The sequence below is a fragment of the Podarcis gaigeae genome, assembly GCF_964106915.1.
Source record: "Podarcis gaigeae genome assembly, chromosome: 1".
Taxonomy (NCBI): Eukaryota; Metazoa; Chordata; class Lepidosauria; order Squamata; family Lacertidae; genus Podarcis; species Podarcis gaigeae.
In genome coordinates, this window is record NC_139678.1 from 118,887,817 (window position 1) to 118,913,446 (window position 25,630).

At 43.0% G+C, this 25,630-nt stretch overlaps 1 protein-coding gene across 4 annotated transcripts in view; it reads right to left on the bottom strand.

Moving 5' to 3' along the window:
- Positions 1–8,351: 8,351 nt before the first annotated feature.
- Positions 8,352–25,630, bottom strand: part of TFPI (tissue factor pathway inhibitor) — a 49,855-nt gene continuing 32,576 nt past the window's right edge. For 2 of the 4 annotated variants that reach the window (XM_083713613.1, XM_083713612.1), the window contains exons 4-9: positions 25,041–25,079; positions 24,549–24,725; positions 22,711–22,788; positions 14,825–15,007; positions 10,794–10,976; positions 8,352–9,723 (exon numbers count right to left, since the gene is read on the bottom strand). In XM_083713613.1, coding sequence (XP_083569739.1) covers positions 9,638–9,723; positions 10,794–10,976; positions 14,825–15,007; positions 22,711–22,788; positions 24,549–24,725; positions 25,041–25,079 — 746 coding nt within the window. In that variant the 3' untranslated portion in view covers positions 8,352–9,637. The remainder of the gene's footprint in view (positions 9,724–10,793; positions 10,977–14,824; positions 15,008–22,710; positions 22,789–24,548; positions 24,726–25,040; positions 25,080–25,630) is intronic. The other 2 variants (XM_083713614.1, XM_083713615.1) reach the window with 2 other exon arrangements.

Here is a 25,630-nt window from a genome sequence, read left to right on the forward strand (position 1 = left end):
GGCCAGTCACACTTCTCTGAAGTCTCTCAGCCCCACTCACCTCACATAATGTTTGTTATGGGGGAGGAAGGGAAAGGAGAATGTTAACCGCTTTGAGACTCCTTCAGGTAGTGATAAAGCGGGATATCAGATCCAAACTCTTCTAACCCGAGGTACCACTGTATACCTATTTGGGATCCTGCCCTCCATAAACACACATACAATCGGTCTGCCATTGTGTCAAATGCACATAAGCCCTCGCAGGCCCAGGGTGGATCTCAGCCTGCCTGCAGATTTGCCTCACGCAGAAGATGTCTCAGCCGTGCAGGGAATCCCCATACCATATCACACCTATTTTTAGCACGCACGGAAAGACCTTTCGGTGGGAGCATCCCCCATGGTTCAGTTGCAGCCCTGAAGCACCTCTTTGAAAATTTGCAAAATTCTTGGCCAAGGAGGCAGACCCATGGCATCTGAGAATGCCGGAGCAATCCAATCTGTGCAACTCTCTTGGCAACCTCCAGCCTTCTGCAACTAGTTGCTGCAGAGGCACAGCTTCAATGCTGCTGTCGTTCTACCTAACCTCTCCCCTGTTCCCCTCCCTGTCATGTCTTTGCCCTCTGGTTCTAGAAACCTGGTGGTGGCGACCCCAACGTTCTGGAACTCAGAGGTGCTTAAAGCTAGACAGAGGCCAGCAAACACCAGCAGATTCCTTCAGGACGAGCTTAAAGAGACCCAGTGCTCTGATGGATAAGCCCTGCCTCTCTTCACAGGACTATCAGCTCTGCAAAGCAATGGACTGGGAAATTTGAACAGTTATTTTATGCCACATTTCTTTTTTTTAAAAAGGAAGATGTTCATAATAATATACAGGGCTAGATATAGGTTTGATGAGGCCCTAAGCTACTGAAGGTAATGGGGCCCGTTATATGTCCAGCTGTCCTTTGTCAACAACAAATTGCCGCTGTTTTCTGTGTTGAATGTATGCTATATGGTAATTTATGGACCTAATAGGTATCTAAAGCCATTTGCACATAACAAAATATGTATTCTATCATAAAATACATATTTTATGTAGGCATCCCGTATATAGAAATGAGCAAATTTTAGGGAGCAGGCTAGCATGACCTACATCTTAGGAGCCTACAAAATACTGTTGCTGTATGTAGGTTTTATTTTATTTGTTGTTTATCTTATATTTTGGAAATGTACATCCAGTTTTTTTCCCTTTAAATTTTTTGGGGGCCCCCCAAAAGAGTAGGGCCCTAAGCTATAGCTTCTTTAGTTCATACGTAAACCCAGCACTGATAATATAGAAGAAAATGATCAGACAACAGCATTGCAAATCCAATCGTTAAAACCAGTTACAAATCAGAGAGTTTAAAAAACCTGAATCAGATGAAAAACAAGGTAAAATAAAAAATAATATGCACCCTATAAGACTTGGATTTTTCATATCATGAAACCAGGAATAAAGGGATCAGAGAAGGGGCTTGAAAGTATGGTTTGGTTTGGATCAAGGTTAAAGCAACGCAGAAAAAGAATTGGTCTGTTGTATGATGCTGACCTCTAGTGTTTAAGCACCAACCAGCCACCTTTCGATACACAGCGCTGCTATACATCCAGATTTCCCTAGACATTACCGGGATTTCAAAGGTAGAATTGACGTCTGAGGGGAATTTCCTAAAAGCTGCTCTTTGTGACAAGTCAATCGGAAAGCTTAACAATTTGGAGGGTGGGAGGAGTGCCGTAATATTTTTTTTTAAAAAGGTAAAGGACCCCTAAAACTTGAAAGAACAATGTGCAAGATCTACTACAGAAGCCACAAACAGAAAACTCATTCAAATTGTGTCCAAAAGGAAGATTCAGTCTTTAAGGTTCCTTTAGCCAGGCTCCTGTAGATATCAACGAAGATAAGTTTGATCAAATGAAGTTTCGGTGATGTTACGCACAAGAATTAGACAGGGTACCGGCGTTTGTCACTAAGTTTGCCCATGAAGAGTCTCGGGCTTCTTCAGTAAATTCTCTCTCACAATTTTGATATATTTATAAACACTCACTGGTGGTATAAACCAAAACTTATTAGTGTTTAAACAAGATATTCTAAATAATATCTGAACAGACAAATGCAAAAGTCTATACTTACAGTCTATATGTTATATTTCTTCTTGGCTTAAGCTACAATATTTAATTTCTTTCTTCAGGAAATTCTCCCTCAAGATTTTGGTGTATTTACATACATTCACTGGTGATATAAACCAAAACCTGATTAACCTTTAAACATTCATTATATAATTTCTGAGAATATAGAATTGGAAGCATAGGTTCATTTCTTCAATAATGACAAGACAAGCAGACTTGGCTCCTCTCAAAGAATTCTGGGAAGTGTAGTTTGTTAAGGGTGCTGAAAGTTGCTCGGAAACCTCTATTCTCCTTGTGGAACTACCATTCCCAGAGTGGTTTAACAATCACTTGCTCTTTACAGGGAACCCTGGGCATTGTAGCTCTGTGACAGGACTAGGAATCTCCTCAAAACTTTCAGCCCCCAACATTCAGCTGGGCATGAAAATAGGCAGAGCAGAATTTGACAGAATGAGAGCAAGAATGATGGGGAATAACTGGACGACGACCAAGACAAGTTGCAGCACCAAAATGTGCTCACAGTGGATTGTGCCTGGCTAGAGATTTGCTGCAGACTTTTCTTTTCAAATCCCACGAGCTAATTGCTAGGAAGCAAGCACAGTTTGCCCGCCTGCGCTCCTTTTATTTCCTTGGTCCCCAAAGGCATCCTAAACCAAAGGAAGCCCCACATGTTTTCATATACGTCAAGCTAAAAGCTAGGCAGAAGAACATTCTTAAGACACCACCACAAATGGGGGGCGGGGCCGGGGGGGCCGGGAATGGGACTTTTTCTTTTCTTTACAGCCCACCATTCTTTTGTATTGCATGTTATAGAAATAGAGCGTTTCTGTCACACAACAGCTTTAAAAGCATGTGTCATCGTCGCTCATGTCACCAAGTGAGAGCTTGAGACAGTCGATTCTTAGCAAAAAAAGCTTTCAAAGTAAACCCCATCTTACAGCAATTATTCACCAGGCTAAGGAATGTTCTGTCATCATCTATTTCCAGCATATTGGCGGATGGAACTGAAAGGAAATAAATGATGTTCACAGCCTTTCATTACAAAAAAGAAAGATGGAGAGAAAGCAGTGATTGACATATAATTAACGGTGGAACCCCAGTTGCACTATACCATTTCAACAAAATGTGTTATTTTCCATATATCACCTCCTACATTTGCAGCTGTTGATCTGCCCTTCATATCCAGCAGGCTGTTTCGCAGCTTCTATATCTTTCACGCAGCTTCTTGAATGAGGGGCTAATGGCTCTTGTTGCCCCGTGTTTTGCCAGCTGTACCCTGAGGAGCTTACCTGAGCATTAAGATCAGCATCTGAAACTGCTCTCTGGCCTGACTTAGGAGTCAGCTATTTACCTTTACCTTTATACAGCTGTGCGTGGGTGGCGCTGTGGGTTAAACCACGGAGCCTAGGACTTGCCGATCAGAAGGTCGGCGGTTCGAATCCCCTTGACAGGGTGAGCTCCCATTGCTTGGTCCCAGCTCCTGCCAACCTAGCAGTTCGAAAGCACATCAAAGTGCAAGTAGATAAATAGGTACCACTCCGGCGGGAAGGTAAACGGCGTTTCTATGCACTGCTCTGGTTCGCCAGAAGCGGCTTAGTCATGCTGGCCACATGACCCGGAAGCTGTACGCCAGCTCCCTCGGCCAATAAAGCGAGATGAGCGTCGCAACCCCAGAGTCGGCCACGACTGGACCTAATGGTCAGGGGTCCCTTTACCTTTACCTATTTACCTTTACCGTTATACAGTTGCAAAGCTCAATATACAAATGTGACACTAGATGGCGATAGTGAGCTATGCCAAATTAAATGTATTTTTCGAAACTTTTTTTTAAAGCATTTCACAGCGTTTTTTTAATATGTGTGTAGATTCCACCTTAGAATCATAGAATTGTAGAGTTCAAAGAAACCCCAAGGGTCAAATCCCCGGCAACTCACATGGAACATAGAAACTTGCCTTGTGCCAATTCTATCTATTGTCTACATTTGAACCTGGGCAGCCTGAAGTCATGGTGGCTTTGAGCAAATGAGCTTACAGTCCATAGGGTTACTCCTGCTCTGGAGAGGCAATATTCACATCTCTGCTATTCTAAAACTAGCAAACATTGCACACTGTGGGTGATTAGGCGTAACAGCTGAGCTTAGCAGAGCGACTGGCATTACCATTATGGAAACCAAGGAGCAGAAGGTCAGGCCTCCACAGGAAGACCATCAAACAGGTGCAACATCTGTGGAAAATGAGCCGATGAGATTTCTGTGGGATACTGACCAGGGATAACCCATTGAGAGGTTGAGTCTATTCCTATTCAAAATGCAGGCTGGCTTTTTCATGTTGCTTTTTTCCCTTCCAGTTGCTGAAGATAAATTATAAGGACATGTTAGTCTAATACAAGGGTAGCCAACGTGGTTCGTGGCTTCCAGATGTTGGGAATCCAACAGTTTCTGCCTAACCTTTCCCTGTGGAATCAAACAAATCTGAACCTTAACATACACAGCAGTCGGCACTTCCTTAAGAGCTGTTCAGGGTCAAGAGACATTAGAAGAGGGGTGAGAAACCTGTGGTTCTCTAGATGTTCTGCAATCTTCTGCTCATTCAACGCCGCTGATGCAGCCACACAAATGCTTTAGCATGTAGCCAAACCATGTGTACATCCACATAGTCCAAATTTTCACTTCCCAATTAAGATATCCAGATTGGTTTTTAAAAAATAATTCACAGTGCTATCTTATAAATGTCTTCTCAGAAGTTATGTGGTTTGGTGGAAAGCCACTTTGAGTTGACCCAGGGGTAAGAGGGAGTGACTAATAATAATAATAATAATAATAATAATAATAATAGACGATTGAGTTCAGTGGGACTTGCCCCCAGATAGCAATGGGGGAGAAATTCAGTTCAGTTTTCATTTAAAGGCAAACATACCTTGTTCACACTTTCTGAAACATGTGAACCAAAATACACCCATTCTTCAAAATTCACAGTTCTCTGAATTTCACAGTTCTCTAGCCAAGTAATATGTTGATGAAAATAAAATCCCCAATAGGGGAAACTGCAAACAGAAATCACATTATATTAGGAGAAATTCACACAAAAATGCTGGGGGAGGGATTTTCAAGATGACATTTAATCACAAAAGGATGTGGAAATGGGGGGAAATGAAGACTGCAAAAATGAGAAACTGAAATGAGCAGAATCACCCATCCCTGCTCCCAGGGAAACATGTATAGCATTGAAAGCCATCATTTCACAAAGGATTCAGTCAAATACCCCCAACCACACCTAGGACAAATATTTGCTTCTCTGTATGCAAGCATCCTCTTTGAAATGTTTGTCTTAATTCTTCCAGAGTTCACATCTGATCGGGTTTAAGGCAAAGTGCTCATATGATGTGCCAACAGCTGCAATTTAACCAGGCCCTTTGAGCTTACTTTGAGAAGAGGAGTGAATGAGCAGGGAGAGCAGGATTTGGTATTTCAGCTGAAACCTGAATCCAGAGGCCAGCTGAAGTTTACAGAACACCAGCCGGCCCTACATGCTAAGAATTCTTGACTAAACAAGAAATGGAGTCTGTCCCCCTACGGTTTCCAATGTAATGTTTATTTCTCCTTGCTATTATGGTGATCATACAAATGACAAAAGAAGTAAGCTGCTATAACAAAATATGTTTTAAAGGGCTTTTTAAAGCTACACTCTCTCTCTCTCTCTCTCTCTCTCTCACACACACACACACACACACAAGTTTGTCTATGCAAGGACGTTTTCTGTGGGAACTGTTCTTTGGACAAGTGCAGTGTGACAGGAAGTAAAGCTAAAGGTAAAGGGACCCCTGACCATTAGGTCCAGTCATGACTGACTCTGGGGTTGCGGCGCTCATCTCGCTTTATTGGCTGAGGGAGCCGGTGTACAGCTTCCGGGTCATGTGGCCAGAATGACTGAGCCGCTTCTGGCGAACCAGAGCAGCACATGGAAACGCCATTTACCTTCCCGCTGGAGTGGTACCTATTTATCTACTTGCACTTTGACGTGCTTTCGGACTGCTAGGTGGGCAGGAGCAGGGACCGAGCAATGGGAGCTCACCCCATTGCGGGGATTCGAACCACCGACCTTCTGATCGGCAAGTCCTAGGCTCTGTGGTTTAACCCACAGCGCCACCCGCGTCCCTGAGACTTACTGGGAAGGAAAAATGCTTAGAATCAGATTGCCTCTGTGTCTATGCCAACCCAACAGCAAGGTGGGTCTGCAGCTATGGTTGTGTCTGTGGGCCAGATGATTTTTATATTATAATTATGCCTTGTGCTCAAAACATATGAAAGGGCAGTAGCTCAGTTGGGGAGCATGTGTTTTTCATGCAGAAAGTCCCTTCTTCAATTCTCGAGATTTCCCGATAGGGCTGGGAGAAACTGCTACCAGTCAATGTATACATCATTGAATTGATGCACCAGGCTCTGACTCGGAGGCAGATTCCTGTATTTTCATAGATGTGTTTGTCTTGTGCAGAACTGATTACTATCATTAAAATGAGCACGTATCAGACTTGAATTCTGATGAGCACAAATGCCCGCCAGAGGGCAGCATCACCCTATCAAATAACACAGAAACAAACTTATTTGGAACATACCGACAACTTTTCATTTATGTAGTCTGCATGAAACCTAGACTGAACTTCTCTGTCTAGTCAATCCAATTCAACACCTTAATACAAACAAGTTTTCTTGTGTTTTATAGCCTCTGATTTATTGGATAGTAAGGGAGCAATTGGACGCGGGTGGCGCTGTGGGTTAAACCACAGAGCCTAAGACTTGCTGATCAGAAGGTCGGCGGTTCGAATCCCCGCAACGGGGTGAGCTCCTGTTGCTCTGTCCCTGCTCCTGCCAACCTAGCAGTTTGAAAGCACGTCAAAGTGCAAGTAGATAAATAGGTACTGCTCCGGCGGGAAGGTAAACAGCGTTTCTGTACACTGCTCTGGTTCACCAGAAGCGGCTTAGTCATGCTGGCCACACGACCCGGAAGCTGCACGCCGGCTCCCTCGGCCAATAAAGTGAGATGAGCACTGCAACCCCAGAGTCGGTCAAGACTGGACCTAATGGTCAGGGGTCCCTTTACCTTTAAGGGAGCAATCGTTAATTATTCAACATTGGCTGAGATCTATAGGGCCACATGCACCCATAGTTTATTTGCAGTTGCCTCATCAGGAGCTCATCTTCTCCATCCCTGACCCACTTTGTTCTTTCATACAGCCACATGTTCAACAACTAGGTAAACAAAACAGACCACAGCATCAAATCCAAAAACCCCTGAATGCAGATCGAAGCCAACCCTCACCTTGCAAATGCCTATGTAGAGATATGTCTTGAACTGTTGGTGGAAGGTCATAGAATCCTAGAATTGTAGGGTTGGAAAAGGGACTGTGAAGGTCATCTATTCCAACCCCCTGCAATGCAGACCATCTCAACACATGGTCCCCCATCCAATATGAAACCACACCAGACCCTGCTTAGCTTTGCAAAAGTGCTCACAGGTTTATTGCTGCACCACATCAGCCAAAGAAATAGCCATATTTCTATGGCAAGAGAGAGTTATTAAGGGTCCGCATCTAAACCACTGAGCCTCTTGGGCTTGCTGATCAGAAGGTCGGCAGTTTGAATCCGCACGACGGAGTGAGCTCCTGTTGCTCTTTCCCAGCTCCTGCCAACCTAGCAGATCGAAAGCACGCCAGTGCAAGTAGATAAATAAGTACTGATGTGGTGGGAGGGTAAACAGTGTTTCTGTGTGCTCTGGTTTCTGTCACAGTGTTCAGTTGTGCCAGAAGTGGTTTAGTCATGCTGGCCACATGACCCGGAAAGCTGTCTGTGGACAAACGCCAGCTCCCTTGGCCTGAAAGTGAGATGAGCACTGCAACTCCATAGTCGCCTTTGACTGGACCTAACCATCCAGGGATCCTTTACCTTTACCTTATTGGGGGACCATTACAGAGAAACGGCTCTCTGCCAGGTCATTGCATATAGGCCAAAACCTTTGGCAGGATCGTGCAAAGAACCTTCCCTACAGGCCTCAGTTGGCTGTCAGAACCAATACCTTGAATTGGGCCTAGTGGCAAACAGGAAGTCAGGATAGCTTCCAAGGGGTCAGTGTAACTCAAGTCCAACTTGCTGCTCTGCTCAAAGTTCTCGTTCCATGTTTTACACTAGAAGCAATTTCCAAACCATCTTCAAGGGGCATAATACTAAAAGCAGAACTTTGTTATGATTTTTTTTTAATGACTCAGTTTCATAATAAACAGAAATGGAACCAAGTATTTACAAGCAAAAAAAGGGGGGGCATATCGAGTTTTATGAGGTGGAGAGCGTCAAACAATTGTTTCTTCTGGCAAACCTCCTTGTTTCCGAGCTTTTGCTGGTTTTGCAGTCGGCTGTTGAAAGGATTCACGAATCATGAGAAAGCTCAGATTCCTGAGTGTCTAGTAAAGCTATTACGTTACCTTGACACCAGTTCCCTTTGCTAAATACCATTCAAATGCTCCAGAATCACACAGTTATCAAAAGTATATAGAAAAGTGAAACTGGACAATAGCAATGCCATTATTTTATAAAAGCACATGAGGTATAATTTTATACTGCATAACCTAACAAACCAATCCCTCTGCCTGTTGTCTTTTTTTTCTAAAATAGTGACAGGACATCTGCTCCTGGTCACTCAGGCAATGGCCAATAGCCAGGGATGATGTGAATTCTAGTCTTTGGATCTGTTGACCACAAACTGTCACCACTATAGTGGAAATAATAAGGAGCAAGGCTACAGTCCAATATATACTTACAGTGGTACCTTGGTCTACGAACAGCCCTGTTAACGAACTATTCGGTGAACGAACTCCGCAAAAGCGGAAGTAGGTGTTCCAGTTAGCTAACTTTGCCTTGGAAGCCGAACGGTGGAAGGGCACTGGCGGTGGGAGGCCTCACTAGGGAAAGCGTGCCTCAGTTTAAGAATGCTTTGGTTTAAGAACGGACTTCCAGAACGAATTAAGTTCGTAAACCGAGGTACCTCTGCACTTGCAAGCAAGCTTCCTTGAGTCCTCAGTAGGACTTACTTCTGAGCAGACAGGCATAGGTTTACTTTGTACATCAGCAATTTCAAAGCCACTTCTTTATCAAAGCCCATATAACAGAATTTATAGCCTTTGCAACAATTATTATGGTAGATTAGTCATGACTGCAGATTAACATGGGTTATCAAAAGACGAAAATTGGGAATACCAAGGATACAAAAATTCAGGATCAGAGCCTTATAACCATGGAAACCGGACAACATTTAAATGTGGGGTGGGGGGAGTCCCACTGATTTCTATGCAACCACCATATGACAGGCTCACGGTGTTAGTTTTAACAGCGAAAGCTTCAGTTTGTGCCGTCTACAAAATGTCCAGGAGAAAGAAGAAACACAAAAGCAGCAGCATAAAATCTCGATAAATAATATGTGTGAATAAGGCAGGAAATGCAAATGATAGGCAGAGATGGTAGAAGGGAAGCTATATCCTTTCAATGACAATTTCCCCATCTATCAGCTTCACTTGTTTTTTTCTCTTCCGGCGAATTTTCATTCTGCCTTGGAAACCTGGAGGGAACAAGAAACATAGATGTGAAAAACAATCAGGGGTCGGCAAACTTTTTCAGCAGGGGGCCAGTCCACCATCCCTCAGACCTTGTGGGGGGCCAGACTATATCTCTATCTATCTATCTATCTATCTATCTATCTATCTATCATCTATCTATCTATCTATCTATCTATCATCTATCTATCTATCTATCTATCTATCTATCTATCTATCATCTATCTATTTATCTATCATCTATCTATCTATATCTATCTATCTATCTATCTATCTATCTATCTATCTATCTATCTATCATCTATCTATCTCTATCTATCATCTATCTATCTATCTCTATCTATCTATCTATCTATCTATCTATCTATCTATCTATCATCTATCTATCATTTCTCTCTATATATATTTGGGGGGAATAAACGAATTCCTATGCCCCATAAATAACCCAGATTTTAAATAAAAGGACACATTCTACTCATATAAAAATATGCTGATTCCCAGACTGTCTGTGGGCCGGATTTAGAAGGTGATTGGGCCGGATCTGGCCCCCAGGCCTTAGTTTGCCGACCTGTGGATGTGATGTACTAAACCTGGCTCTGAATTCCCACTCTCTTCTGTCTAATCCTAGGTTGAAACCCCCCCTCAGAACAAGGACCTGTCCTCATGTTGGCTGGTACCCAACTAGCTCGTTCCGTCAGTGCAAGGATTTTGATTTGCACAGAGGAGACCACAGAAGAGAAGATATTACTTCTTATTTTTTAAATAACTTTTTAAAAATGACTCCCCCCCTGGATTCTTTGAAAAAACATCTGGTAACCTTATTACAGAATAATTAGAATATGAAGCAAGAATTGGAATTTGGGGAAAACCACAGAGGGGTGGAGGGAAGTCCTAAGTTGATGAACTGAATTTTAAATTTGAAATGTTGCTGAATTATCATTTATTTTTCAAATTTCTATAAATATTTTTTAAAGGTCTAAATTTGCTTGACTTGTGTATCAGATAGTTACTTTACTTTCCCCCCCAGTGGAGGGAAAAATATTAACCCTTATACCTCAGACTGTTGTGTTTATACCTTTCTTACACATCTGCAGGCAGGACTTTCTAGAGGTAAAGTTGTTTTCGTTCCCGCCGCAGCCACTGTAACTAAATGGATGACATTTGCCGGTAGTGAGATTGTAGAAGAACCTTTTCTCGTTGGCTTTGCAAAGGCCTCTGTCCCTGCGCATCACACAGAGGGAAGGGAGCAGGACTGACTCTAGCACAGGAGGAAGAAGAAGCTCATTAAGGATCCACCAAATCGTTAATGCTCCCATTGCATTTGGGCACCTCTTAAAAAGATGCGCTCCTCTGCTTGCTGCATTTAAGTTCTCAAAACACTACCAAACCCTTTGTCACGTAAATTCCAAAACTGATAACAACACAACAACCTAACAGGCTGCATGTAACTATATACATTCTTTTTAAATGCGATTCAACATATCATATCAAAATATATGGTTCTATAGACCAACTTATCATATAAGCAAAACATATTACAGTGGTGCCCCGCAAGACGAATGCCTCGCTAAACGAAAAACCCGCAAGACCAAAGGGTTTTCCGATTTTTAGCGGCTTCGCAAGACGAATTTCCCTATGGGCTTGCTTCGCAAGACGAAAGCCCATAGGGAAATCTCTGGGGACAGCGGGGAAGCGCAGCGCGCCTTCTCCTCTGTTCCCGGACCTGTCCTAAGGCTTGCGGTGGGAGGTCCGGGAACAGGAGGACAAGGCGCGAAGGGCTTCTCCTCTGTTCCCGGGGCTTGCGGTGGGAGGAGGGCTTTTCCTCCCCACCGCCAACATTCAGAACAGCATTCTGAATGTTGGCGGTGGGGAGGAAAGCCCTCCTCCTACCGCAAGCCTTCAGGACAGGTCCGGGAACAGAGGGGAAGGTGCGCAGCGCGTTTCTCCGCTGTCCCGGACGGCTTTTGAAGGCAGGCGGGGGGGTGGGGGGAGCAAAGACCTCTTCTGAAGGTTGGCGGGGGGCAAAAGTCTTTGTCCCCCCTGCCTGCCTTCCCGGGGGCTTTTAAATCGCCCCGGGACAGCGGAGAATTCCTTCGCTGTCCCGGGGCGATTTTAAAATGCTCCCGGACGGCTTTTGAAGGCAGGCGGGGGGAGCAAAGACTTTTGCCCCCCCGCCCGCCTTCAGAAGAGGTCGGGGGACAGACTGTCCCCGGACCTGGTCTGAAGGCGGTTTCCATAGGAACGCATTGATTGATTTTCAATGCATTCCTATGGGAAACCGTGCTTCGCAAGACGAAAAACTCGCAAGACGAAAATACTTGCGGAACGAATTAATTTCGTCTTGCGAGGCACCACTGTATGAGAAATTAAAGTCCAGCAGATTGATCAGGAAATACAATCTATTCAGTTCCTATATTGGCAATATCCACGGTGTGGAATTCTTATATCGGTCTTGTAGTGTTCCACATGAAGATGCTTTTCAGAATTCTAGTGTTCCTTGTATGCAGGTGTCAGACGAAAAACTTGGAAGAATGACACATGCAGAAAACAAGAATGACACATGCAGAAAAAAAGACAAGGATTCCAGAATAATCCCTTGTTTCGCCCAGCTGGGCTTCGTCAACTGTGCAGCATTTAAGTTCTCAGCAGGTTATTTGGAAAGAAGACGCGTATGTGAAAAAGTATTCTTTCAAAGTGCAGATTAACGTGGACAGAATGAAGGATGGAGGGGAAAAACCCAGTGGCATCATCTGGAAACAGACAGAATGGTCCACATTCAGAAGAGATGGTCAAATGGCTGATTACTACTCAGTCTTTTCCTTTATTTATTTGTGTGAAAAGATTTGTGTTCTGCCAACACTAAGAAAATATATATATTGTTTAAAAAAGAATGGGAAAAGTTTATACCTTATATACAAGATCATTGTCAGCAAGTTAAAACATTGGCTGGGGTTTTAAACACACTTGCAATATAATAGGGTGCATGGATAACTTAGAAAGATAAACATAAATGGAGAAGTATTGATATGCAGTTGAAAATAGGCTCAATGGGACCCATGGAAGGAATGGGGGTGGGGAGTCAGATCTAAGCTAGAAAGTTTTTCCACAATTGAATGCCTTTGTTTTGATCTATTCAAGCTCACACCTGCATTTATTAGTTCAGCCCAGAAGTGAAAGTATTTGCCCACCCTCAAGCTGAACCATAAAATTTTCCCTTTACCCTTAAAGGGTTCCCTCCCCCCCCCACAGTCCTAATAAAACAGCAAAAAAAAAAAAAAAAAAAACAGACAAAAGGAAGAGCAAAAAATACCCTGTAAAAAACAGAAAATGACTGTAAAAACCTGTAAAACCTGTAAAAAAACAGAAAATGACTGTTATCACTCTCAGGCCCCTTAACCCCCAACCAAATCTTACTTATTCAAAATTGCATGTCATATATCAAACAGGACAATTCTCCCCCAAACTAAAACCAGATATTAAACAAAAACCGGCATAGACTGTTGATATAAAGTTAATATAAGGTTATGTACTACTCTTCAATAGTTCTTTTCCTTTTCCAAAAAAGTGGCGGCAAATGAGAGTTAGTCCAGTTTTGTAGTTGTAATCCAGAACTAAATCCAAAATGTAAATCCAAATGTACAGTTCTGCAATATATTGTAATCCAAATCTTCCAATTTTTAGGCTTGAAAAATATGCATCCAGGATGTCCAAAGATATTAATTAATTGCTTATTGGCCGGTAGTATTGCATAAATTTCCCTGGTCTTCAGTAAGCACTAAATATCAAATCCAACTCCAGATATTCCAGGTTCTCCTTTCTTCTTGGGGAATTTCTCCCCCAATATGATGGAGAGTTTTCCTGCTTAGCTTCAGTTTTGTGCCACCAAGTTCCAGGGTTTAAAGTTAAAGCTTATACAGTGGTGTCTCGCAAGACGAAAATAATCCGTTCCGCGAGTCTCTTTGCCTAGCAGTTTTTTCGTCTTGCGAAGCATCCCTATTAGCGGCTTAGCGGATTAGTGCTATTAGCGGCTTAGCGGCTAAGCGGCTATTAGCGGCTTAGCAGCTTAGAAAAAGGGGGAAAAGGGGGAAAACTCACAAGACTCGCAAGATGTTTTCGTCTTGCGAAGCAAGCCCATAGGGAAATTCGTCTTGCGAAGCGCCTCGAAAAACGGAAAACCCTTTCGTCTAGCGGGGCACCACTGTATTTCCACAGTACTTTTAGGTAAGTCTTTTTGCTTTCTACTCTGCCAAAGTATCACTCTGTCAAATTCTGTCCAGCTGTCAATTTACATCCTACCTTTATCCAGAGGACAACTTGACACAGCTGTAGCCAATATGTATCCAAGAGAAAGAGAGTCTCTCAAATGTCCAAAGTCAAACTGTTACAAAATCTCCATAGCTGCAAGGACTATGCTCTGCTCCCATTCACAAAATGTCCCCTTGCAGAGCCTGTCCGCAGAAATCGGAAGCTGACTTCCTCTTTGGCTTCTGTTTCACCAAATCAATCAATTTAAACCTAATTTCTTCTCTTAATTCTTTATTTGGTTTTTATCTCTAATTGGAAAATCCACTGCTTATGGTGGCGGTGTGTGGCTTCGGCTGTAGAGTGCGCTGGAGCCGCGAGAGGACTCAAGCCTATTCCTTTCCCCCCGCGCAAAAACGGCAGTCGGGGGATTAGGATCGGCGAGTTTACATGCTCTGCTGGACCCCTAGAGTCCCCACTCTTCCGTGGGGAGTTTTTCGGGGGGCACCTAGCCCTGGCGCGCACCCCCAAAGCTCTTTCAGCCTGAACCGTGTCGTCTTTTAGACAGAAGACCCAGAGCGCGCCACCATTGCCTCTGCAGCAAACCGGAAGTCGCTATTGTAGAATAATTATACTATGCCGCAAGAATTGGAATTTGGGGAAAACCATGGAGGGGTGGAAGGGGAAGTCCTAGGTTGATGAACGGAATTTTAAATTTTAAATGTTGTTGAATTATCGTTTATTTTTCAAATTTATATAAATATTTTTTAAAGGTCTAAATTTGCTTGACTTGTGTATCAGATAGTTACTTTCCCCCCCAGTGGAGGAGAAAATATTAACCCTTATACCTCAGACTGTTTATACCTTTCTTACACATCTGCAGGCAGGACTTCCTAGAGGTAAAGTTGTTTTCGTTCCCGCCGCAGCCACTGTAACTGAACGGATAACATTTGCCGGTAGTGAAATTGTAGAAGAACCTTTTCTCGTTGGCTTTGCAAGGGCCTCTGTCCCTGCGCATCACACAGAGGGAAGGGAGCAGGATTGACTCTGGGCACAGGAGGAAGAAGAAGCTCATTAAGGATCCACCAAATTGTTACTGCTCCCATTGCATTTGGGCACCTCTTAAAAAGATGCGCTCCTCTGCTTGTTGCCTTTAAGTTCTCAGCAGGTTATTTGGAAAGAAGATCCGTATTTGAAAAAGTGTTAATAGGACCATGGAACAGTCAGGTGGACAGTCAGGAGGGTGGACAGTCAGGAGATTCAAAGTGATCTTGATATTTGAATTCAGAGTTGGTTTTGTTGTATGTTTATATTCTTGAAAATAAAATTAAAAATTATTTCAAAGATATACCGTATTTTTTGCTCTATAAGACTCACTTTTTCCCTCCTAAAAAGTAAGGGGAAATGTGTGTGCGTCTTATGGAGCGAATGCAGGCTGCACAGGTATCCCAGAAGCCAGAACAGCAAGAGGGATTGCTGCTTTCACTATGCAGCGATCCCTCTTGCTGTTCTGGCTTCTGAGATTCAGAATATTTTTTTCTTGTTTTCCTCCTCCAAAAACTAGGTGTGTCTTATGGTCTGGTGCGTCTTATAGAGAGAAAAATATGGTGTGTGTGTGTGTGTGTGTGTGTGTGTGTGTGTGTGTACCATGAAGAGCATGAAATCAACAATGGCATTGCATTCTTAAAAGAAGTACAAAAGGCATCACAGATCAGTAGATCAGACTGATACATCAACATTGCTAGATCGCCTCTGGGTAAACAGGTGAGTGTTAAGCAGCTGCTAAATGCCAATACTGTAGGGGTCTACAGGGTGCCGCAACACTGCAAATTGCTAAAAGTCATAGGCTTTGGATTATACAATATGAGAAACCATATTTATATCATATGATTAAAAGCCTAGGACCTTTAACATTTGCTATTTATAAAAATTAAAATGCAGAGAAACAAAGCATGCATACCGATATGGAGGGAAATATTTTAAAAATCACGTAAGAAACTGAATTGAATGAAGCAGATAAAAACCAAGGCAATGTTTTGCACTAACAAACAAGTCACAACGAATGGGGTTCAGTAAATTAAATTTGACACCTGAATTCTAACAGTCATGTGCTTTGGCCAATTCTTCTTTTTATATACAGTAGCACCTCGGCTTAGGTTAACCTTGGGTGGCATAAACTTCGGGTTGCGAAAGCGGCAAACCCGGAAGCTTTTCATCATGTGCGCATGCGCAAAAGTGCTCTACTGCACCGCGTGAATGCACAGAAGTGGTCCCTCTGGTTGCGGAAACCTCAGGATCCAACTGGAGCTCCAGAACAGATCCCGTCCGCAACTGGAGTACCACTGTATATATAATTTTTATTAAATTTTGTGTTTTGCAATTTTGAATACTCATTTAAGCAATCGTAAGATATCAATGACTTCCCTTAGTCTCTTTCCATGGTTCATTTTGCATATCATAAATCCCTGCATATTTTACATAAACTAAACCCTTCAGTATTCCATTATTACATCCATCAAAACTTATTTACACTGTTGAATTTGTCTTAATGCTGCCAACGTTTTCAAGTGTACACAATTTCACCCCATATATTCAATAAACATTTTCCAATCTTCTCTAAACGTATGTTCTTATTGCTCTCTTATTCTATATGTTAAGTCCGCAAGCTGCACATATTCCATCACTTTAAGTTCCCATTCTTCTTTTGTTGGGACCTCAATCGTTTTCCATTTTGGGCCTAACGAAACATGGACCGCTGTAGTGGCATACATAAATAACATTTTTTTTTGAAACCTGGGAATTTCCATCTGAATTATCCCGAACAAAAAGGTCTCTGTGTTTTTTTTAAAGTACTTTTATTATTTTCAATTCATTATGGATTATTTCCTAATACTCTTTTACCCTTTCAAAGGCCCACCACATATGAAAAGTCGTTCCCTCAACCTCATTGCACATCGAGCACTTATCTGATTCAGTCTTATACATCTTAGCATGCCTACTCAGAGTTAAATACCAGCTGTAAATCATTATCAAGTAGTTCTCCTTCAAAGAATAATATGCTGTAAACTTTTATATCTCATATGATATAAAAGAATTACACAGTCTCGTGTAAAAGAACGGCCTCAGTCCAGTATATCTGAAGGAGCATCTCCACCCCCATCGTTCTACCCGGACACTGAGGTCCAGTGCCGAGGGCCTTCTGGTGGTTCCCTCACTGCGAGAGGCCAAGTTACAGGGAACCAGGCAGAGGGCCTTCTCGGTAGTGGCACCCACCCTGTGGAACGCCCTCCCACCAGATGTCAAAGAGAGCAACAACTACCAGACTTTTAGAAGTCATCTGAAGGCATCCCTGTTTAGGGAAGCTTTTAATGTTTGATGTATTACAGTATTTTAATATTTTTTTGGAAGCCGCCCAGAGTGGTTGGGGAAGCCCAGCCAGATGAGCGGGGTATAAATAATAAATTATTATTATTATTATTATTATTATTATTATTATTATTATTACTACTACAGACTTTGACAAACTCAGAAAGAGTGCATATAACTATACAATGTGCAGTTGCCACGGCAATATCCATAAGCATCATGCCTCCTGTGCTATTTACAGGCTTCCATTTTGTGCAATAAACCCTCTTGCAACTACAATCATATGATCCGGAAATATCTCAGATATTTGTGTGGAAAGAAGGAGAGAGACTTCTCACGAGAAGGGGCCCTCCTGGATCAAACTAAGGCTGGATCTATACTGATAATAATAATAAAAACACTATAAAAAGAAACACTATAAGAGCTCTCAATGCAAACTCCCATTGGGGATAGATTGATAAAAAATAATAATCATCCGTTTTTTATTTCTTTAAAAAATATTTAGGGATACTCTCATTTTCCTACTCATATTGAACTACTGACCCTCAATGAGGTCAAACTTAAGATTCACAAAATGTTTAGGGGTATGTGTCCCTCTGCATCCCCCCCAGAAAAAAGCACTGATATAATAATAATAATAATAATAATAATAATAATAATAATAATAATAATAATAATTTATTATTTGCACCCCACCTGTCTGACTGCCCTAGAGCACCATCTGGTGTCGCATGTTCATAACGCAGCAAAATAATAATAATACTGGGGTGGGGCAGGCCACTGGCTAGCAAAGCACAGTCCTGTCAGTAGGGGGCACAAGTTCACACAGATCTGTACTTGCTACCCCCAATCCAGTGCTTCTTGCAAACTCCGTGCCACTCTGCCTGCTCTATCCTGGCACCCCTGCAGCTAGGAGGGTGGCATAGTGCGCTGACTCATGTGCTGCAATTGATCCTGGTTGCCCTCCTATTCTGGTATGTCTCTGCCTGCAGTAAAGGTAAAGGACCCCTGGATGGTTAAGTCAAGTCATAGGTGACTATGGGGTTGCAGAGCTCATCTCGCTTTTCAGGCCAAGAGAGCTGACATTTGTCCACAGACAGCTTTCCGGGTCATGTGGCCAGCAGAACTAAACCGCATCTGGTGCAACAGAACACTGTGACAGAAGCCAGAGCGCACAGAAACGCCGTTTAGCTTCCCGCCGCAGCGGTACCTATTTATCTACTTCCACTGGTTTGCTTTCAAACTGCTAGGTTGGCAGTAGCTGGGATAGAGCAATGGGAGCTCACTCTGTCATGGGGATTTGAACCGCTGACCTTCTGATTGGCAGGCTCAAGAGGCTCAGTGGTTTAGACCACAGCGCCACCTGCGTCTCTGCCTGCAGTACGCTGTCTGCGATGGAGACGACGGATAGTTGGCGGAATACCTTTGCGAGAGGAAGAGGAGATCTCCCAGGGTAGGAGGCTGGGCAGAGAAAGGGGCACTTCCAGGTGAGAGCTGAGAGTTTGCATCTTTGTCCGCATGGGGTAATAGTTAGGATATATCGTGAGAGAGGACTTTTCATTCTTCTAGCTCTTTTTCTTCTCTTTTTCTAAACTCTTTTTTCTTTAGAATATTTTGTTTCTTTTTATTGCATCATGAAAAAGTCTTAATAAAGCTGTAAAAGCAGTACTCAGACCAGAGTGGAACAATTCTTTCCTGAAATCTGGGCACTCTCATTATGTACAATCCTTTACCAGGGTTTTGCAAAAATAAAATAAAATGCAGATTTCCACCTGTTTTTCACTGTGGATATGAATGAGCATGTTTTACAGACATGGCTGCAAGTGTTTCCCTGCATCTGGTACCGGTTGGCCATGCCTTTTTACTCATGGCTATCTCTTGAATTGGGACGTGGGTGGCGCTGTGGGTTAAACCACAGAGCCTAGGGCTTGCCAATCAGAAGGTCGGCAGTTTGAATCCCCACGACGGGGAGAGCACCCGTTGCTCAGTCCTTGCTCCCGCCAACCTAGCAGTTCAAAAGCATGTCAAAGTGCAGGTAGATAAATAGGTACCGCTCTGGTGGGAAGGTAAACAGTGTTTCTGTGCGCTGCTCTGGTTCACCAGAAGCGGCTTAGTCATGCTGGCCACATGACCTGGAAGCAGTACGCTGGCTCCCTCGACCAATAAAGCGAGATGAGCACCACAACCCCAGAGTCAGTCATGACTGGACCTAATGGTCAGGGGTCCCTTTACCTTGACTTTTATCTCTTGAATGTGTGTTTCAAAAGACAGGATGAAACGAAACACGTCTATCACAAACCAGACAATTAAGGTTGAGGCATTGAAACACACACCGGAGGTAGAAATTGCTCCTTTTCTATTTAAAAAAGAAATAAAAGAATAAAGTACTGATTTGTCATAATGTAGGGTTGCCATATGTCCAGAATACTGCCATCAGCAGCAGCTCAACAACTTTTCCGTCTGGATTTTCACTGTTTGAAATATGGCAACCCTATCATAATGCCACTCAATTATTTCTAACACAAATGGCTTTCTTCCATTATTGGGATGTTTGACTGCAGCTTGAGTGGTTTCCTGAGTTTATGGCAAATGGAGCCCACGGTGCAAAATAAATAAATAAACTAATGCAACGGTTTCCAATCATGTGCACACTCAAAACATTTCAAGGACATCTTATTGTGTGGCTTGTATGTTCATTCCTTGTTTTCTAATCACTATCCACACATTACACGCCGGTCCCCAGAAGTACATGTGAGCGCAAATGCAGATCGCCAGCAGGAAAACATGGCGAAAGGGATCCGTCTTTCCCCAGCTGTTGCTTTCTGCCTTCCGCACCACTGTGGATCACAAAAATGACAAGCCTCAATCTCCTATACAGTGAAGACTCACGGAGGAGTACTTGCAGCAGCTCCTTAAAATATGGCTTTTAGAAGAGAAACTAGCAAAGGTCTAAGATAAAAAGGAATTGAGCTAAGGTACTTACTGAAGTTAAGGAAGGGCAGATTGTGGAAGGACAGATGAAGCTGAGGCTCCAATACTTTGGCCACCTCATGAGAAGAGAAGACTCCCAGGAAAAGACCCTGATGTTGGGAAAGATGGAGGGCACAAGGAGAAGGGGACGACAGAGGACGAGATGGTTGGACAGTGTTCTCGAAGCTACAAACATGAGTCTGACCAAACTGCGGGAGGCAGTGGAAGACAGGAGTTGGACACGACTAAACAACAACAACAACTTACTGAAGGAGCAATCCAAACCCAAGATCAGGGGTGGCCTGAGATGCTTCAGTGCTCGAATCAAAATGCTCCCTGCTGCCACTGCTCGGGAGCCAATTGCGCTCAACATTGCAGAGCTGTGTGCGTGCATGGCGAATGTTGCATTCCAACCAGACACCATGCCAGGGCCGCACAGATTGGGGCAACATCCCACCAGGCCTCCTCTGCCCCCTCAAGATTGGGGGGCCTGAACATCAGAGGGCTGTAGAGGCCTCAGCCTCATAAACTTGGTGTGTCTGTGCCACTGTAATGGGGTGGAGGGGGGTGTCATGAGGCTCCATGAGGGCTTCTCCCTAAGCGGGGGAGCTTCGGAAAGCACTTCTTAAGGAGAAGCCCTTTCCACAGCTTGCCCCAGCCTAGTGGGGTGACTAGGCTTTGTGAGGCCTTGCCACCATGCCAGCCTGGGGGTGAAGCTCCCTTCCTGCCTGGCAGCAAAGAGGGGCTTGGCCTTCTGCAGACCTTTGTCACCTGTCCCTCTCTCCCACCGCTACAGCAAGCAGGACCTGAGCGCAAAAGCACTCTCCTTGCTTGCAATTCCCGGAGGCAGAAAGCGCAGATCCACAGCAATCTGCAGCAAAACGACAGCAGCACGAAAAATAGACTTATATATGTCTACTCCAAATTAAGTCTTACTGAATTTACAGGGGTTACTCCCAGATAAGTACAGTGGCACCTCCGGTTACATACGCTTCAGGTTACAGACTCCCCTAACCCAGAAATATTACTTCGGGTTAAGAACTTTGCTTCAGGATGAGAACAGAAATTGTGGGGGGGCAGCAGGAGGCCCCATTAGCTAAAGTGGTGCTTCAGGTTAAGAAAAGTTTCAGGTTAAGAACAGACCTCCAGAATGAATTAAGTTCTTAACCCGAGGTACCACTGTAGCTGGAGGATTGCAAAACAATTATGTGTGTTTTGAATGAGTATATGGGCATCTGTTAAGTGAGTGAGAGAGAGTGTGTGTTTGTGTATGTGGGGTGGCCCCTGAGCACCCCCCATTGCTGTACATGTGGCCCTCAGAGGCACCCATTAAACCACAGAGCCTAGGACTTGCCGATCAGAAGTTTGGCGGTTTGAATCCCCGCGACGGGGTGAGCTCCCGTTGCTCCATCCCTGCTCCTGCCAACCTAGCAGTTCGAAAGTACGTCAAAGTGCAAGTAGATCAATAGGTACCACTCTGGCGGGAAGGTAAACAGTGTTCCGTGCACTGCTCTGGTTCGCCAGAAGTGCCTTAGTCATGCTGGCCACACGACCCGGAAGCTGTATGCCGGCTCCCTCGGCCAATAAAGCGAGATGAGCGCCACAACCTCAGAGTCGGTCACGACTGGACCTAATGGTCAGGGGTCCCTTTACCTTTATACTACAACAGAGACCAGGATGCTTAACACTCAGAGATGGAAAGAAGATTGTGTATCAACCAAATGATTTATGCTGAAATGGCAAAGTTTACGGGAGCTATAAGAAACCAAGAGGAGAAAGACTTTATCAGAGCCTGGGGGAAATGTGTGGACTATTTGAAAGGTTATTGTACTCATAGAAGCTGATTAGCAGGGTTAACTTAAACCAAACAATTAAAACGAAATTCAAGGAGAAATCAAGGATTAAATAATAATAGGAATAATGAAGAAAATGCAGTGTCAGAAACTAAAATAATATAAGAAACCTCAAACGGGGCGGGAGGAAGTCAAACTATTCATGTTTATTGTAACATTGGATTTGTATTGTTGTTAAAATATCTTTAAAAAACTGAAAAAATATTTTTTTTAAATGCGCATGCACTCCTGCACATTGAGCATCTTCCACCAAAAAGAATCTTGATGCAACCATATATATTCGCATCAAGCCTGAGCTTTTTTGGCATGTTTTATCAAAACATATTTGCATATCAGTGCCATACAGGAGAGAAAGGTATCATGGAAATAAGTTTCTATTTTAGGTTCATTTACATTTCACTTACACTTGACAAAAGTGGTAGTTTATTCCCATTTCCATGCTCATAACTGACAAATACAACAATAGAGAATTCTTAATGCGCTGGTACCTCTTTGAATCTCTTCTCATGCTGATGAGAGAACCCTATAATTCACACTTAATGCTAAATTTTGAATACATACCTTGCTTTACAACTGGAGTAGTATTATTCGTTGTGCTAACCAGCATGTCGGTTATTTGCAATGAATTGGCAGAAAGAACTAAAAGGGACGAAACAATGATAAAAGAAGCTTTTAATAAGTGTGCATAAGTAGTAGAGAAAACAATGATTGACATATAACTCATATAATAAGAGGGATTTATCCGAAACCATCTTCTCACTATTTTATTTAAGCATAAGTTGCTCTTTTAGGCTGATTTATGTTTCAGTTACATTTTACAAAAGGTTTATTCCCATTTGAAATTCAGCAGTGCAGAATTCTGATACTTTATATTTCTTCCTCCAACTTCTTCACTGAGGATTAAATCACTTCCTCTTCCTCTTTGACTTGCCCTGAGACTAAGAGGAAACAATGGGATGGATCCAGAGTAACAGTGCAATTCTAACCATGTTTATTTGGAAGGTAGTGCCACAGAGTTGAAAGAGCTTACTCCTAGGTAAACAGGGGAAGGACTGCAGCCCCAATTTGTTGAGCTTGTTGTTGTTTAGTCGTTTAGTCGTGTCCGACTCTTCGTGACCCCATGGACCAGAGCACGCCAGGCACTGTCTTCCACTGCTTCCCACAGTTTGGTCAAACTCATGCTGGTAGCTTCAAGAACACTATCCAACCATTTCATCCTCTGTCGTCCCCCTCTTCTTGTGCCCTCAATCTTTCCTAACATCAGGGTCTTTTCCAGGGACCTCTCATGAGGTGGCCAAAGTATTGGAGCCTCAGCTTCACAATCTGTCCTTCCAGTGAGCACTCAGGGCTGATTTCCTTAAGAATGGAGAGGTTTGATCTTCTTGCAGTCCATGGGACTCTCAAGAGTCTCCTCCAGACCATAATTCAAAAGCGTCAATTCTTCGGCGATCAGCCTTCTTTATGGTTCAGCTCTCACTTCCATATATCACTATTGTTGAGCTTAGGTACCATTAAAATCATTTGGCCAAGTTAGTTGTGACTTAAGTCCCACTGATTTGAATGGGAACATGCAGTGCGATCCTATTTATTTATTTACTTATAAAGTACAGTCATACTTTGGATCTCAAATGCCTTGGCTCCCGAACAAATCGGCCCCTGCAGCCAATCAGAAGCTGCGCTTTGGTTTCCGAACATTTTGGAGGTCGAACAGACTTCTGGAACGGATTCTGTTCAACTTTCAAGGTACGACTGTATTTGTATGCCACCCTCTTGCTCAACCTCAGTGACATACTAAAGTTTAAAAGCAATACCGAGCAATCATTAAAGCCACAGCCTACTCAGAGAGATATTTTAAACAATTGCAAAGGCCTGTTGGCATAAAAGAGACGGCCCCCAAAAAATGGAAAGGAAAAGAGGTACCTACAAAAGAAATATGGCAGAATAAATTGATAGAATATACAGAACTAGCATCTATGACCATGAAAATAAGAAGTAATAAAGATGAGGCTAAAAGAAAAGTGGAAATGCTTGGGAGAATATTTTAGAAGGTATAATATTCGATCAAATCTCCAAGTGAGAATAAACTTATGAGCAGCAGATAATATCAAATATGGGAAGACTTGAGACAAAATTGGCTGGAAGATCAGAATATGCAACCGATCAGGGTTTGCATAAAACGCCACAGAGTGATGGACTGGGAAGTCTTTAGGAAAAGGATAACTGATGGACAATGTGTGATGTAAGTACAACAAAATCCATCTTCAATGGAAAAGAGACAGGTGGACATCATGGTTTCAGGTAGAGATTGGACCTTCTTGACATGGTATAACCATCATACCATCTACTATGGGCACCAAGGGATATAATAAGATACAGTACCAGAAGACAAGGCCACTTACGGTTGTCCTCACAGGTATCTTGGCATTCTTTCAAAGTATGAAAGTTGTTTTGGTTTCCTAGGCAACCACCATACTGGAACTTCTCACACTTCATCGATTCTTTGTTGAAGAAATACCGGGTAATTAATCCTCGGCAGATACCGGGGTCATTCTCCAGAAGGCAGTAAGGAGGCTTTCCTGCGAATGGAGATTGTTTGAGGGGAGAAAGTGTCAGATAATCCAATATGGCCATTAATGAAGGACTTACTGCAGTTTACCAAAAGTGGGCATGATCTAACTCAATTTAAGCATTTTGGCAAGGCATGGGAGACAAATAGGGGCAAAGCAAGCATGCAATGTATTTTCTGCTGCTGAGGATCACAAAACTAAAACATTGATTGAAAAACCAGCTAAGATGTAGTTTAAAGTATCAAAAAGATGAATTAAAATCAGCAGTAGCTAAAAAGAAACAAAACACAGGTAACACACATAGAACACATTTCTTTCAGTTACCTGTCTGAGATTTTGATCTCTTTTTCTTCTCAGGCACATCTGAAAATGAAACAAAATGTTTTTAGTGTAGACCTGGGGGCGGGGGGGATAGCATTTACTAAAGAAAAGTATATATATTTGCCCATAATGATATACCCCAAAACACTGAACCATTTCTCATGGTTCCAGAGTGTTTATCTAACCAAAATTCCATATTTTATTTTAGAAATGCTGCACATGATCGCATTCTCTGTCCCAGCTCCTGCCAACCTAGCAGTTCGAAAGAACACCAGTGCAAGTACATAAATAGGTACCGCTGCGGTGGGAAGGAAAATGATGTTTCCATGCACTCTGGTTTCCATCACAGTGTCCCGCTGCACCAGAAGCGGTTTAGTCATGCTGGCCACATGATCTGGAAAGCTGTCTGTGGACAAATGCTGACTCCTTCGCCTTGAAGCAGGATGAGTGCTGCAACCCCACAGTCCCCTTTGACTGGACTTAACCACCCAAGGGTCCTTTACCTTTACCTTTTTTTAGGCACAGGATTGCAGCAACAACCTATCTGATTTAATAGTAGAGTCAATCAAATCTGCCCCAGCATGAATATTGTC